This window comes from Penicillium atrosanguineum, assembly GCF_028827265.1.
Source record: "Penicillium atrosanguineum strain IBT 20685 chromosome Unknown utg000008l_segment0_segment0, whole genome shotgun sequence".
Classification (NCBI taxonomy): Eukaryota; Fungi; Ascomycota; class Eurotiomycetes; order Eurotiales; family Aspergillaceae; genus Penicillium; species Penicillium atrosanguineum.
The window spans coordinates 650,191-664,166 of NW_026623140.1; the positions used below are offsets into that span (position 1 = coordinate 650,191).

General features: G+C 49.0%; 6 protein-coding genes across 6 annotated transcripts; 3 read left to right on the forward strand and 3 right to left on the reverse strand.

Annotated features, from left to right (window-relative positions):
• Nucleotides 1-398: 398 nt before the first annotated feature.
• N7443_009739 (uncharacterized protein) lies at nucleotides 399-1,223 on the reverse strand (the record flags this gene model as incomplete). The annotated part of the gene is made up of 1 exon (XM_056889795.1): nucleotides 399-1,223. The coding sequence occupies one exon, from the start codon at nucleotides 1,221-1,223 to the stop codon at nucleotides 399-401; it is 825 nt and encodes a 274-aa protein (XP_056736286.1).
• Nucleotides 1,224-4,438: 3,215 nt separating this feature from the next.
• On the reverse strand, nucleotides 4,439-5,781 carry N7443_009740 (Zn(II)2Cys6 transcription factor domain-containing protein; the record flags this gene model as incomplete). Its single annotated transcript, XM_056889796.1, has 3 exons — nucleotides 4,439-5,227; nucleotides 5,322-5,627; nucleotides 5,689-5,781. 3 exons carry the CDS (start codon nucleotides 5,779-5,781, stop codon nucleotides 4,439-4,441), a joined length of 1,188 nt encoding a protein of 395 aa, XP_056736287.1.
• Nucleotides 5,782-6,208: 427 nt separating this feature from the next.
• On the forward strand, nucleotides 6,209-7,374 carry N7443_009741 (zinc-binding alcohol dehydrogenase family protein; the record flags this gene model as incomplete). The annotated part of the gene is made up of 2 exons (XM_056889797.1): nucleotides 6,209-6,722; nucleotides 6,773-7,374. 2 exons carry the CDS (start codon nucleotides 6,209-6,211, stop codon nucleotides 7,372-7,374), a joined length of 1,116 nt encoding a protein of 371 aa, XP_056736288.1.
• Nucleotides 7,375-8,658: 1,284 nt separating this feature from the next.
• Nucleotides 8,659-9,261, forward strand: N7443_009742 (dynein light chain Tctex-type family protein; the record flags this gene model as incomplete). Its single annotated transcript, XM_056889798.1, has 4 exons — nucleotides 8,659-8,688; nucleotides 8,765-8,803; nucleotides 8,855-8,929; nucleotides 8,977-9,261. 4 exons carry the CDS (start codon nucleotides 8,659-8,661, stop codon nucleotides 9,259-9,261), a joined length of 429 nt encoding a protein of 142 aa, XP_056736289.1.
• A 1,011-nt stretch (nucleotides 9,262-10,272) lies between these two features.
• Nucleotides 10,273-11,684, reverse strand: N7443_009743 (WD40 repeat domain-containing protein; the record flags this gene model as incomplete). Its single annotated transcript, XM_056889799.1, has 4 exons — nucleotides 10,273-10,920; nucleotides 10,975-11,470; nucleotides 11,570-11,591; nucleotides 11,663-11,684. The coding sequence occupies 4 exons, from the start codon at nucleotides 11,682-11,684 to the stop codon at nucleotides 10,273-10,275; spliced, it is 1,188 nt and encodes a 395-aa protein (XP_056736290.1).
• A 455-nt stretch (nucleotides 11,685-12,139) lies between these two features.
• Nucleotides 12,140-13,549, forward strand: N7443_009744 (uncharacterized protein; the record flags this gene model as incomplete). Its single annotated transcript, XM_056889800.1, has 1 exon — nucleotides 12,140-13,549. One exon carries the CDS (start codon nucleotides 12,140-12,142, stop codon nucleotides 13,547-13,549), a length of 1,410 nt encoding a protein of 469 aa, XP_056736291.1.
• Between the last annotated feature and the right edge of the window lie 427 nt (nucleotides 13,550-13,976).

Consider the following 13,976-nt stretch of genomic DNA (forward strand, 5'->3'; position numbering starts at 1 on the left):
TTGATACTCCAGGGAAAGGTTTCATGGCGGCGTATTGGGATGCTAAACTTATTTTGAAAATTAAAACTAATTGGATAAGAATTCACAGCTCTTTTACGAGATACATATACAAAATTGCTCTTTGAAACGACCCTATTAATATCTCGGGTGTCTGGATGGCGTTCCAAAGAGACAATACCCTACAAAGACATGCTACCGCGCTAGCAGAACATAATTTAATATTCCTGTACCGTGGATCCTCTATCTCCATTATGTTTGACGACTTGCCCTGATGGGATTCTCAAAACCAAGTCCCAACTTCTGTTTCGATTGAAAAATAACTTTAAAGTATCTCTTGAAAATATTGATATAATGGGCGGTGAGGTTTGCCTTAAGGGGACATCTCAGAGAAATTAAAATTAGGATGAAGAGATGCTCAGCTCGCACCATTTCTGGTCAGATGCACTGAGTGCGTCTGTAGCCTTCCTAGCATATTCAACCGCATCGGAACCAATAACAAGACGCAAAGGAGGCTCATTTTCATCCAAGAGCTGAAGCACAATATCTGCAATCTTGCTCGGGATAGAAACTTCGTTTCCAGATGTCTTACGAAGGAACTCGGCAAATGCACCCACCGTCGTCTGGTAGGGCTCGCTCACTGGGGGGATCTTCATAGATGAGCCAGCCCAATCGGTCCTGATACCGCCAGGCTCGAGAACAGTGATTTTGATGTCAAAGGGAGCCACCTCCTGAGACAAAACCGTGGAGAATCCACCGACGGCCCATTTAGCACTCTGATAGACCGAAAGACCTGGAGCACCGATACGGCCCCCAATCGAGGAGACTTGGAAGATATGGCCTGACTTCTGTGCACGAAGAATTGGGAGCACGGCCTTGGAAACGTAGACTACGCCCATGAGGTTGGCGTTAACCTGAGCGCGGAAGTCCTCGACATCAATGTCCTCGATGGCTGCAGTATTGGCGTATCCTGCATTGTTGACCACGACGTCGATTCGGCCGAATTTCTCATGTCCAAACTTGACGGCCTGGATGACTTGGTTGTTGTCGGTTACGTCGAGAGCGACTGGGAGAACGCGCTCGTTGCCAAATTTCTTGACCAGATCAGCAAGCTGTTCTGGCTTGCGAGCGGTAGCAATAACAGAGTCTCCGTTATTGAGAGCGGCTTCGGCGATGGCGAGGCCGAGACCGCGGGAGGACCCAGTGATGAACCAGATTTTCGTCATGAAGAATATGCGTGAGAGATTAAGTAAAAGAATAGATATGATTCTTCAGGTTGAATTCTATGGGAATGCAGCAGTCTGACATTGAAAATGTTACGGCATGAATTTATATACAGATGCTCGGCGTTGTAGGCTGATCACAATAGTCTTGCGTGCGGCCGCAGCGTGGTCATAGACTCCCGCTTGAGCGGCCGCAAGCCCGCTCGATGGATACAGACCCGATTTAGTTAGCCCCTTGTCATCATCTCCAGTGGAATGCTGATTTCGTGAATAGACACAGGCTGCTTTCCCCTTCTGCCGATAAATGCACGATTGGCTGACTCATAAAAATATTACGAAAATCGGATTTTGTCTTCTAACGCTGGTAAAATCGAAAGACCCAGTAATCTCCGAGTCACAGCACTATTAGCTAACCTACATGCTAGATGTTGATTATCTCTCTTCGCCTTTCGATATGCCCTCCTCGACTTATAGTATCCATGTAATAGAGCCTTAGGAGAAGGAGAATCTTTAAAAGTTCTTTAAAAGAATCAAAATTGGAAGCATTTTATAAATTAATTATTCTTTATATAGTGACTTTGGTAATACTAACTTTAATATATATATAATGCGCGAAATTTGTGCTTTTTTGAGAATCCCATCTACTCTGATCATCTAAAAGGAGGCATTTAATTATTTGGTTATTATGTTCAAAACTAACGACCTTCCTCCGACTAGAGGGATAATGTACGAAGTGCCCACCGCTTTTGCTTGTTCAGTGGTTCCCGAGAGACGCGGCCGCAACGGCCGCCATTATACATAATAAACTGGCTCCCCAACGAGCAGGACCCCCCCCCCCCCCCCCCCCCCCCCCGCAGCTGGATAGATTGGGAGGAAAGGCAGCACGTATGGTGGATGATTGTGATTCTTGACAGGTGATATATGCGCCGTTGACCCGCCACGATCAAATCTCACATAATTTTAGATACATTGCGGTCGGAGCAGATTTTCAACCGCTATGCACTGAAGACCCTAGTGGAGACACTCTCATCCCAGCAGGTGACAGCGCCTGGGATAATGGCGTGAGTTCTTCTACCCTGTACATCTACTTGTCCAAAGCCACGGATTACGAAATGCTAATTTGTCCATTCGTCAGGAAATGGTCTGCTCTGAGCGCGTTTCACTGTCATCGCAAGTCAATACTAGCCTTAGTGCATTTGCACGCCTGGCTCAGGCATCAACCTTGCTAGGCCGTGTAATCAGACACTGCAATGACACATCAATGGAACGTGAATTCATGCTTGATGACTTTGAAACGCTCTGCAGGACCATTCGCTCCTTCTTAGAACTTTCTACTATGAACAATGATTCACCAAACGAATTGAATGCTGCTACGGCAATAGCATACAGGTACAAAGCCTTGAGCTGGAAATTCAAATCGAGTAATCCTAACAGTACATAGTGCTCTCTTTAAGCTAGCTAATCATCACTCATGCGATATGTACGATGAAGAAAACCAAAGCCTGGTACCTGATATGGCCCGTCGTGTCCATGAATGTACGCAAGAAGGTCTCCAGATCACGAAGGATGTCTGCGACTGGGTCGTATCACGTATCCGAGATCATCCGCAGATGATGATCCAGAATATGATAGAAAGGGCCTCTCCTTTGATATTGCATTGTGTGTATACCTGTGCTTCAAACCTATCTTACATGGCATTTGAGACGGGAAATCCGCAATACACCAATGGAAAGGTTTCATGTGAAGACATGCTACGGTTGGTAAGTGCTCGGTGGGAAACGGCTGGTAAGTTTACGTATCATTAAGTTCTGTATATGAATTGTTGTTCCGTGTCTTGAGCTGATCACCCCATGACCCAGACATTTACTTGGCAATGCAACAAACTGCCGACCTGGCCCTAGATGAGGGGAGCTAAGTAGTCGCTGTTCGTTAACGCGCATTGAACTTGGCGACGGCTATTTCCGTGGAGACTGGCAGATAAGGCACTAGAAAAGGCAAAGTCACAGGAGATCAACACAAGCCCGAACAAAAGCGCAAAAGACGATGGAAAGCCTAGCTCAATATGGCCTAGACAGTTTTGCCAATCTTGCGAATCTTGGCGAGGGAAAACCTTTTCGAATTTTGTATAATTGTGGAGATGAATCTTGGTATTCCAGCTAGATATAGTAAGGACATTACTTGCTGGTTGGAAAGGATCAATGAACAAGTTAGTAAATATGAATGTAATGTCATGTTTCCGGTTGGCTACGTGGGTTGTAGGAGGTAAAGGCATGGTCTTGTTGAAAGGTACCCTCGGCGTTGGATTAAATGGAAACCATAGGGGGCAGGGCGGGGAGATCCGCTTGGATGGGCGTAAGAACTACAACTGCATTCAGGAGCAAGTCGCCGCATCTGCAATGTATTCAACATCGACTATGACGAATCAAGTTTTAGGCCATACCAAGGTACTGTGGTGAGCTTGAAGCCCTGCTGATTGGGCCTGTCCTGCGGCCGCAGCTTCTGTACATCTATATAAATTCGCATTCGCTGGGTGGATCGATAATAGCATATATTGGACCCTTCGCTACCGAAGCGATGTACGGGCTACAATAATTATATACCGGTATCAATGAGAGTATTACAATCAAGCTCCTGAAAAAGAACATTACTTATAACTTCATCGACGCCTGTCGGGACTTAACGACAGTTTCCATTGTTGAAAGAGCTTCGAAAAGAGCAAAGAATAGAAGTATTGAAGCGCTCAATGGCGTCTCAAGTCTGCTGAGAGGGCCAAAGGAAGGTGAGGAGGGTATTTCAGACGGCATATCTCGGCCTACCATCTTCCCCAATCCCACATTACTTCTTCTCTTCGAACGCCTCCAGTGAGTATTTAATTCCCATAAGTATTCTCTACTAACAAGTTTGACAACCGGTGAGTCTAGTCGTCACCGTATATCAAGCGGGGCCACGCGACCTAGATCAATCGATACACCCACTGAGCCCGTTTGCGCTGACTTGGTACCTGGAATCCAAATCCGACACTACCCCCGCGTTACAGCCTTATCTGCTCCAACCTGCTACTCTTCAGATGTACGAATCCTACCACACCATGTTGATGCTCTTCTACTCCATAGTGTGACACCGCTCAACCACTAAGATTAGTGCAAATCCCCAAAAGCACTGCTGCAGCTTTTGATATAATCAGAAAGAGGAGATAATTCGAGGCTTTGAAAGCCTAACTAATTCCATCTATTGGCAAGAGTGCCCCCTGGAAGGAAGGCCTGTATCGCAACATTGCCTTTGTGATATAGCCGTAGGTACGAGCAAATGGAAGGACATTCCACTCTAGCTCTAAGTTCAATCCACCATATACTGCGACTTGTTTTGTGATACCATAGATATAATAACAAAAGCGCTACAGGGTCCCTATTCAGGAGCAAATCTTCGAAAGCGCCATGGATACTGCGCGTGAAGATTTGAGTTTGACCTGTTGTGACCCTGTTATCCGGGAGGTCCAAGGTCTGGGATACTGCGTGGGCGGGATAGAAATATGGATTGTTCTTCGCCATGGATGAGTCATTGAGGAGGCACATAGCAGCTAAGGCCCTGGGTATACCATCTATGCCCCTCTCTGGCAAGGGAGAATACATATCAGCAAAGGTCGCCGCCATGACGCGGAAGAGACTGTCCGATCGCAGCGGATTCACTATGTGCCACAGTGCCATTTTACCATTGATCATACGTAACCAGTCCAGATCGAAGTTGTCAGAGGACTTTAAAGGCCATGATTCTTCCGGGGTGCATGCATCGGGGGACGAGAAGGTCAAGATAGCTAGAGCAGCTGCAGTGCCCCAGACTGGATCCTTGTCTTTCGCTTCAATCGGTTCCCTTAACCGCCTATTGAGGAGGACTGTGCTTTGAGACCAGTGATAGCACACTTCTAGACTGCGAGCACAGCTTAGTGGCCTTTTCAGATAGCGGTCATATGTAAGTGCCACAGCAAGAGAGGCGTGCATTAAAAATGGGTGCTGTAAGCCATGTGTTAGCCGAGCTCAGGCCCATAATGTATGATCCCGCTTCGATTGTGTCAGATGGTGACAAATTGAATGTAACAGTACTTACGGCGAAGGCCAGTCCCAGGAGCTTGCGATTAACGTGTATCATATTAGGGTCATCTGGAGTAATGAGACTTCGTCCAAGATATCGGGTGATGAAATCTTGACACTTTGCGTTCAATTGATAAGATATGAATTCATCAGACGTCCAGATAGCACTGGAAATAGGGGGTTGAAGCTCTGCTTTTCCTCGAACCACCAATGGCCTCCCCGTGTCGGCGGCGATAGGTTGTAGGTCGGGAATATTCGACATGAAGTTGCACAATACCCCGAACGAAATACATCTCTTGCAATCCGGTTTTTCTTCGTCACACTAGAAGACAAGGAAATTAGTTCGGCCAAGCACCAGTCTAGGGAAGTTGAGCGCCAACCACCTTCAGTTTTCTAAGCTTGCAATTTCGACAGCCAAGTCTCGACCTCCGCGCAGTTCTACGCTCCGGAACCTCTCTTGGACAAGTCGGCGCCATACTTGGTGACCTGACCAATGCTTTGCGTAGATTTCCTATGAGGGATTTTCCGAGCTCGATATGAGTTCAATATCGAGGAGATCCGTAGCAGGTGGAGGCGATAATGGCCCCAAGGACACGCTAGTCTCACATCGTCACAGGTACATATACGCTAACCTCCTTTCGGAGACATGTCTTCCACGCTAGCTGTTCTTCGGAAGCAGAGGTCTCTGATTGGCTGCAAGCTCTATAAACAACAAAGGGTCGCCATCACTACGTTAAAGCGTATGGGATGTCAGTTGATGGCATATAAGAAGCAGACTGTTCCTCAATATCTCAGGAAGAGAGGCTAATGTCTATGGCATCCGTTTCATGAAACCTTGACTTGAATACCAGCCTTTGTTCGCATTCTATCTCGAAACCCTCTATACTCGCACGAAACCTCCAAATGGCCACCCATCTCGCCGCCGTCTCCTCGGCCAAAGGCCAGCCTTTTGAGCTCCAAACCCGCCCCACCCCAAAGCCAGGACCAGACGAGCTCCTCATCGCTGTCAAATCTGTAGCCCTCAACCCGGCAGACGCCATCATGCGTGACCAAGGCCTTTTCATCCCCAGGTACCCCACGGTCATTGGTTTCGACATGTCGGGATTAGTCCTCGAAGTTGGGGATAACGTCCCTATTGATACCGATCTGGCCACCTTCTTCCGACCGGGTATCACCCGCGTCGCCGCCTACGCCGCCTCTTTCTGGAAGTCTTGCGATCCAGACTACGGACCATTTCAGGAGCGGTGCCTCGTTCCCTGGCAACATGCTGTGCCCCTTCCAGACGAGGGCATATCTTGGAACCATGCAGCAACCTTGCCCGTCGCCGTCGAGGTACCCCTCAACGCGTGGGATATGATGGGGATCCCACGAGTGGGAGAAGCCACTGCTTCTGTTCCCACCGCTGCTGATTCTATCAGTACTGATACCCCCGGAGGGAAGCAAAAGAATAAAACTGAAAAAGAGAAGCTCTTTTAATCTGGGGTGCCTCCTCTAGCGTCGGCACCATGGGCGTGCAAACAGCCCGGCTGCTGCGAGAAGATCCCAACTCTTCTTTCGCAGCCGTGTACGCCACGGCTGGATCGGCGAATAAGAATTATGTGGATTCACTAGGTGCGGACCGCGTGTTCGATTATAAAGACTCACAAGTTGTGGATGCGATCGTTTCGGCGGCCAAGGAGGATGGGTTAGTGATCCGTCATTGTTTTCTTGCTACCGGGCAGCTGGCGCCATGTCTGGCTGTGCTTAAGGAATTCGTTGGAGAAGACCAAGAAGGGAATAAGGCGAAGACGGCGAAGATCGGGTCGGCGCCCGTGGTTCCTCCGAATGCGGAGGTCGTAGACGGGGTGGAGACGATATTTGTGATGCCGTCGACGGTCGAAGGGGAGAGGCTGGAGCAATTTCGATACTGCATGGGGACGTGGCTGAGGGAGAACCTGGCCAAGGGGACCATCAGGCCGAGTCCGGAGCCGAGCGTCGTGGGAAAAGGGTTGGGGGCTATCAATGCCGGCTTGAACAAACTGCTCTTGGGAGTGAGTTGTACGAAGTTGATTATTGAGATTGCGGAATGAGAGCGTCTGGGGAGTACAGAAAAGACTGGCATAGAAAGAAAAGACGGCGCATAGAAGGAGGAAGCCAACTAAAGAACACTTGTACTTGACGTTTTTTGTTTTTAAGTTTCTGCGGAGTATGCATAGCTGAGAGTATGTAACTTCTAGTAAAGGTAGTAGTGTCTGAAGCAACTCTCCAAAAATAAAAGAATTACGTACTCCTTGACAATCGTATGCTCCTGATAGCCAAGTGTGTACGGCACTAGAGTCGTAAAGTTGGCGTAAGATGATGCACCGACTCAGGTTGGCCCATGTTCTCTCGGCGGCCTCGGAAAATTTATTCTAAAACAATGGAGGCTTAGCGATTGAATCCATCACATTCAACGCCGTGGGGGTGGAGGGGTCAAGAATTGAGCTACATGAGACATTCATGGGTAACAGAAGGTTGTTAGACAATCCAAACAAATGCTTCTATTCAAACTAAACATACTACGTTGTACAGAAGTAAACACCTCATACACCTGCTACTTTTGTCCTTAAGTACGATATGGCTCCATCAACACGTTCTCACCAGCTAGATCCCGTTGAAGACAGCCTAATGACGGCAATATAAAGCGCCAGGCTTACTTAAAGATGATGAAATTAAGACAGAATTAGCACCCCGTACGCTTCCTCCCAGTTCAAGCTCGCTCCTAGATATTTCTATCTCAAAGAGCATACATGTTTATGCGTGTTAACAAATTGAAGTATAGGCTTCGCTACACACACTGCACGCCCAAATTTCGACCAACCGCGACAATTCCACACTGCACAAAATACGGGATCATAAATAGCGGACACTGTCATTAAAAGCATCAAAATTGGAATAAAACCAGACCTAGGACTCGACATTGCAGATCACAAGCGCAGTAGATCGAAGACTCAATATTAGTAAGCGCAGCGCTAAGACGCAACCAACCAGCGACGGCAGCGCCCACGCGATGATGCCACTCTCCCAAAACAATCAATCGCTCCCCCAGTTGCCGCGATCTCCCAATTTCACGACATCGAACCCCTGCAACCCCACAGAACTAACTCCGGTGAGCATACTCTCGATAAATCCCAGACCAAAGTCGAGTCCACGCGCGCATGCATCCGACAATCGCACTCCGATCTCCCCGCGGGGGAACGCGACTTGGGGGCACGGCGACGTAATCGGCCGCACTGAGTGCTCTCTAGGTCCGATCTGTGCTTTCAAAGACCAAAAATCTCACTTATTTCTTCCAAACAGACTGTCGCTAAACCACCACCTTCAAATCATACACAATGGCTGTCGAGGGTACCACTCCCGTGTCGGTACGTCCCCGATATACAGAGCACACGCAAGAACGAGCTCGCGCTTACCATGAAACTCTCACTAACGCACCAATAGCCCATCCCCATCCCGGAGTTGACCAAGATCACCAACGATGTACGTCCAAACCGCGCCTCCTTGTCAGCCAACCAAACCTAACACTTCCAGGCCTGCGACGACGCCCTCAAGACCGTCACAGAATACGAACACACCGCCGTGAGCTCCTGGAACTCCGCAATTATCGTAAGCCCCCTTCCTCTCCACTCAAGAATCAATTAACAAACCCCTAGAACACCGTCCTGAAAGCCCTTATCACCGCAACTGCCCCCGAGGATTCCACCAAGCCGGCCCCCTACCGCTTCACCGTGAACAGCACAATCGTGCAACAAGGCATGATTGACAAGAGTGCCGCTGCGCAAGGCGCACAGAGCAACGCCGGGAAGCGCGGGATGCACTCCGCGTCTGGCGCATTCTGGGACGTCAACCGCGATGGCATGTGGACGTTCAAGTACCCCGGCGCTGAGGAGCGGGGACTGGATGTTGTTGTTAGTGTCACGTGGTTTGCTATGGCTTAGGTAGTCTTGAAACCTGTTAATATTGTCGATAAAATGCTGGAGGGCCTTTCTATCTGTGATTGTGATTTTGATTGAGATTGAAGGTTGGGGTGTGGGGTTGTTTCCATACGGCCTCGGACTCAGACTCGGACTCTTTGAAAAGAGGTTCAAATCATTTTGTTATGCGGTCTACGGTGTATGCCGAGACTTGAGATCTGGAGACTTTCAGGTCTGGTTATTATTTTGTTCTTGCTTGAATTGAGCGTGGCAGTGTCTATTAGTATTTTTGAATATCAGGTATTCGGCCGTGTCAATGAGCTTTTCTTGTATATGCACAGTCGATTTACGGGAGGCATTGTATTCCAGCCATCAAGCAGGCTAGCAAGCGGTGCATCATTTGGTTGAAGTTCATTTCGTTCAAAAAGATTCCCGGTGGCCTGGTAGAAAGATGTAGGCTCAAAAGTCCGAAGAAGCCCTCTCGAGGAGTTTAGCAGACTTGCTTCAGATCTATGACCTAGTCATAAAAAAACCACGACAAAACACTGGGAGCACAACTCATAATAGGGATACTTGCTCCGCTGAAGTTGCACTGAGGGAAGGGCTCTACAACAAAGTACTGAGTATTATCGATGTACTGGCTGGCATGCATTATAAGATGAAAGTGGTATCTGAAAGAGGCAAGATCCTAAAGAATCCAAGCCCAGAAATAGAGGCCAAAAACAGGTCAAAGGAAGGAGTACAAAACCCCCAGCTAAAATGCGTTCGCGGCATCCATCACTGGAGACAATGACCGCCGTGCAAATCAAATCGAATCAAAACCGGCCAAAATTGGCCAAAAGCAAGAAAAAAAATACCATCAACCCAGTTGGACTCCACACAAGGCATCATCATTATCAGAAATGATGTTCGCCGTGAAAATCCAATTGAAACCGGTTTGCGCCATGCTATGTGCCATCCCGTGAATACGCCATAACCATGAAAGATTCCCAAGCAAATATGAAAAAAAAAGACTTTCACAAATGCAACAGATATTTAACGAGGCTCGGAGTAATCGTTCAGCGCAACGCAGACCGCACCACGGTGGTGGCCGGAGTACTGTCGAATGATGTTGCCGGAACTGAGCTCCCACAGACGAGCATAGTGATCACTAGAGACGGTAACGAGGTAGGCAGAATCTGCAGAGAAAGCACAGTCCCAGACCCAGCGCTGGTGGTTTGCAAGGGTAGTCTCCAGGAAGAGGGTGCCGTTGTTGGGGTCCATGGGGGGGCCATCCGGGGAGGGAATGAAAGTTTGCTGAGGAGATGGGGCGTCCTCGCGGGGTGCTTCACTGATACGAAGAAGGTCTCTATCTTGAACAGGGGTATCGAAGATGCGCAGCAGGTCACGATTCTGGTTACGAGTGGTCTCAGCGGGGGTGGGTGCGGCCTCAGCTTGGGCCTCCTCGGTTCCCTGCGCAGCCTGTCGGTCGTTGAATTCACGAATGGCAACCTTGGCCGGAGCGTAATCTGCATCAAGATTCCACACCTTAGCGGTGTGGTCGGCGGAGCAGGTGGCCAAGTGCTTCACATCGGGAGACAACAGGACGCGGGTAAGGTAGTCTTTGTGAGCTTGGAAAGTGCAGATTGGGATAATACGGGTGGTCTCTTCGTTCTGGACCATGCGCCAGATATAGACGTTACCCTGCAGCAAAGTGACGGTTAGTCGTAAACTTCGACAAGTTACCAGTAATCATACCTTCTTGTTTCCAGCACACAGAAGAGACCCATCGCTAGCAACGCTCACACTGAGCACAGCGGTATCATCCTCAGGGATCAATTGATGAGTGCAGACGCTCTCACCAAGGTCCCAGACGCGGACCATGCCAGCGCGATCACCACTAATCAACTCACCCTGGTTTGGGTGAATGACAACGTCGTTGACGGCGGCGCGGTGAACATAGTTGCGCTGCAGAGCTCCAGTGCGAGTATCCCAAACCTTCACAGTACCGTCCTCAGAGCTTGTAACCATCCACTTGCCCTCGCAGTGGAATGCGACGCCAGTGATGTTGCTTGTGTGACCTTCGAAGGTCATCACGGGGTTAGGGTTGGTGGATTTAATGTCATAGAGCTTGACATTGTTGTGACCGCCGGCGGCAAGAAACCGCTTATCGGGAGTGATGCAAAGACGATTGACCTGAGAGTCTGGGTGCTGGATGGTGCGCGAGCAAATTCCGGACAGTGCTTCCCAGAAGCTGATCAAAGAGCATGTTAGCACAGATTCAGATCCAGATAACAGTCAGCTCTCAACTCTGAAAGCTCGACTTGTGAACTTCGGACTGCTCCAAACGTACCGGATGGTATGGTCATACCCCGCTGTGAAGTGCGCCAGCAATCATTAGCTTAGGCCGGGAAAGAATGCGGGGAGACCATGAAGGCCCACTTACCAGTGCAGAGGATGACGCTCATCTTGATTGGAACTTGTTGGAGCTGTGGACTGTAGTGGGAGTGAGGATAGCGAGCTAGCGAGTGTATTGGAGCTGATGGAGCGGCTGCCGCTCTCGTACGAGGTTATTTCGTTCTCTGAGGACAGAGCAGTGCTACCTGGAGACAGCCATCGCGAGAGGGCGGGAATTTTGCCATGGTAGCAAAGGCGGAGAGCGCGTGTAAAGAAGGCGGTGACAATCAAGTTGCTTGAAAGCGGTATGAAGCTGCATTTGTCTGGCAGAAAATCAAGAATAAACAAAAAAGTCCAAGTAGCAACCTTCATCTGACATCTACTTGACTCACCCTCCCACGACTATTTCTACGTGTCTTAACCTTGCAACCGCTTTAGAGAAGCCACTCAAATACCATGCTGTTTTGATATTCGCTCAAAATTCAAGCCTTAGCCCTGATTTGGGCCCACACTAAATCCCTTCGAGATGGAAATGAACGAAGCCGTGGAGCAATGTGAGTTGCCGTCTTTCCAGCCCAACAGCATTGCAGGTGATGATCTGGGGCTTACACTATCCCCTGGGTCTCAGTCGCAACTGCCAGATCCATGGCTCCAGGATGAAAATCCCCTTGACATTGGTATCGACATCGACCTGGACTTTGACCCCTTCACGGACTTCGATCAGCTGGTCTCTCAACTAGACGACCCGAACAAGCGTGCGCTCGACGAGCTATTTGGAGACAACAACAAACAATGCATCTCATCGGAGCCCTTTCAAATAAATGGTTCGAACAAGCGTGCACTTGATGAGCTTTTTGAGGATAACGGCGGCAACCACAACAAAGAAGAATGCAGCTTCCAAGAACCAAAAAAACAAAAATGGGGAGAGCAGCAGATTTTGCCGGCCAGGGAGGAAGTGTTGAATATTACGTCGACGGCCAAAGCGTCGATTTTGCCGCCTGTTGCCCTGAATACATGCGCCACAAGCTCCGCAAGCTCTGCTATCCAGCAGAAGTTCGGCCTTGGTCAACAGAGTATCGCGTATCTTGCAGATGTTGAGGCAAGGGCTTGCAGGCCAGACCCGAAGCACATCTCACCATATGGCTGTGTTGGATATCATCCGTCGGCACCAAATCTCCACTCGATGCGAATTCTTCCTGAGCCCTCTAGCGAGACACTTCAATACCGACTGCAAAATTCCAGGCGCAGAATCGACTGTCTCACGGCTGAGCGAAATAGGTACCGTGATGCCTTGCTCAAGTACACCAGCATCGATCCGAAGACTGGTAGGCTGGGAATACATGTTCAAGAGACCGAAATGGCAACATTACGTCGAGTCTGTACCACCCAGCAACAGAGAGCCGCAAAATTCAAGGTTGAAATCGAAGACTGGAGGGGGAAGTACTGGGGTTTGGCTCAAACGCATAACTCACTAATTCGGGACTATCAACACTGTCTTTCCGGAGTGCCAGAGCATCGAAACGCGCCGAATGAGTGGGAGAGAAGATACGCCCAATTGAGCCAGGCGTACAACGATCTATTGAGCACGTGCAATCAGTCAAGCCTTCAAGACTCTCAATCTGGGCACCTGAGGCCCGCAGAGAAACATTTGGAATATCCAGCGCGTGGCTTCGCCCTCTCGGGTTCAAATATCTCCTACCCTTCTCCTGCAAATTCTTCCTCTTCCCCCATTCATATCTCTTCCAACCCTTCGTTACCTTTGATTCATCCGGGACTTTCTCCGAGTCCTCTCGAAGACCACGATGCTACTGCAAGCTCGCATATTCAGCTTCCAGCCGGGATGAACGACGCTCCAAACATCCCAACCCGCTCACGATCTATGTCTCTCAAAGAAGTCACGGTGATAGATTTGACCACTGATGACCCTTGCACCTGAAACGTGAGTGACCAAGGGCTTGCCCCCGACCACAATCTTTAAAACATCACGCTAATCAAATTCCACCGTAGTCTTCGAAAGAAAAAGGTCGATTTCACGCCATGATGTGGATAAAGACAGTGTTCAATAAGTTCACCACGCTTGCTACAACATTCTCCAACCCGATATTCATCTCCATCATCATCTCTTCTGTCAAACAGCTGTTTAGACGGTTGTGCGGTTTTTTTAAATTGTTTCTCGTCCAAACTCTGCCGCCTTTGCGGTCATTACGGAGGCGCAGTACCACGGTGGTTCTCTGATGATCAACTCTGTGCAGGGATTGAGTGCGAGCCCCTGGCAGGTGTTGCAAAGTGCAATGGGTCTTGACAGGGCGAATACTTTTTTTTGCTTTCCTTTTCCATTGTCTCGGGGCGGTTCTTAGGGGGTC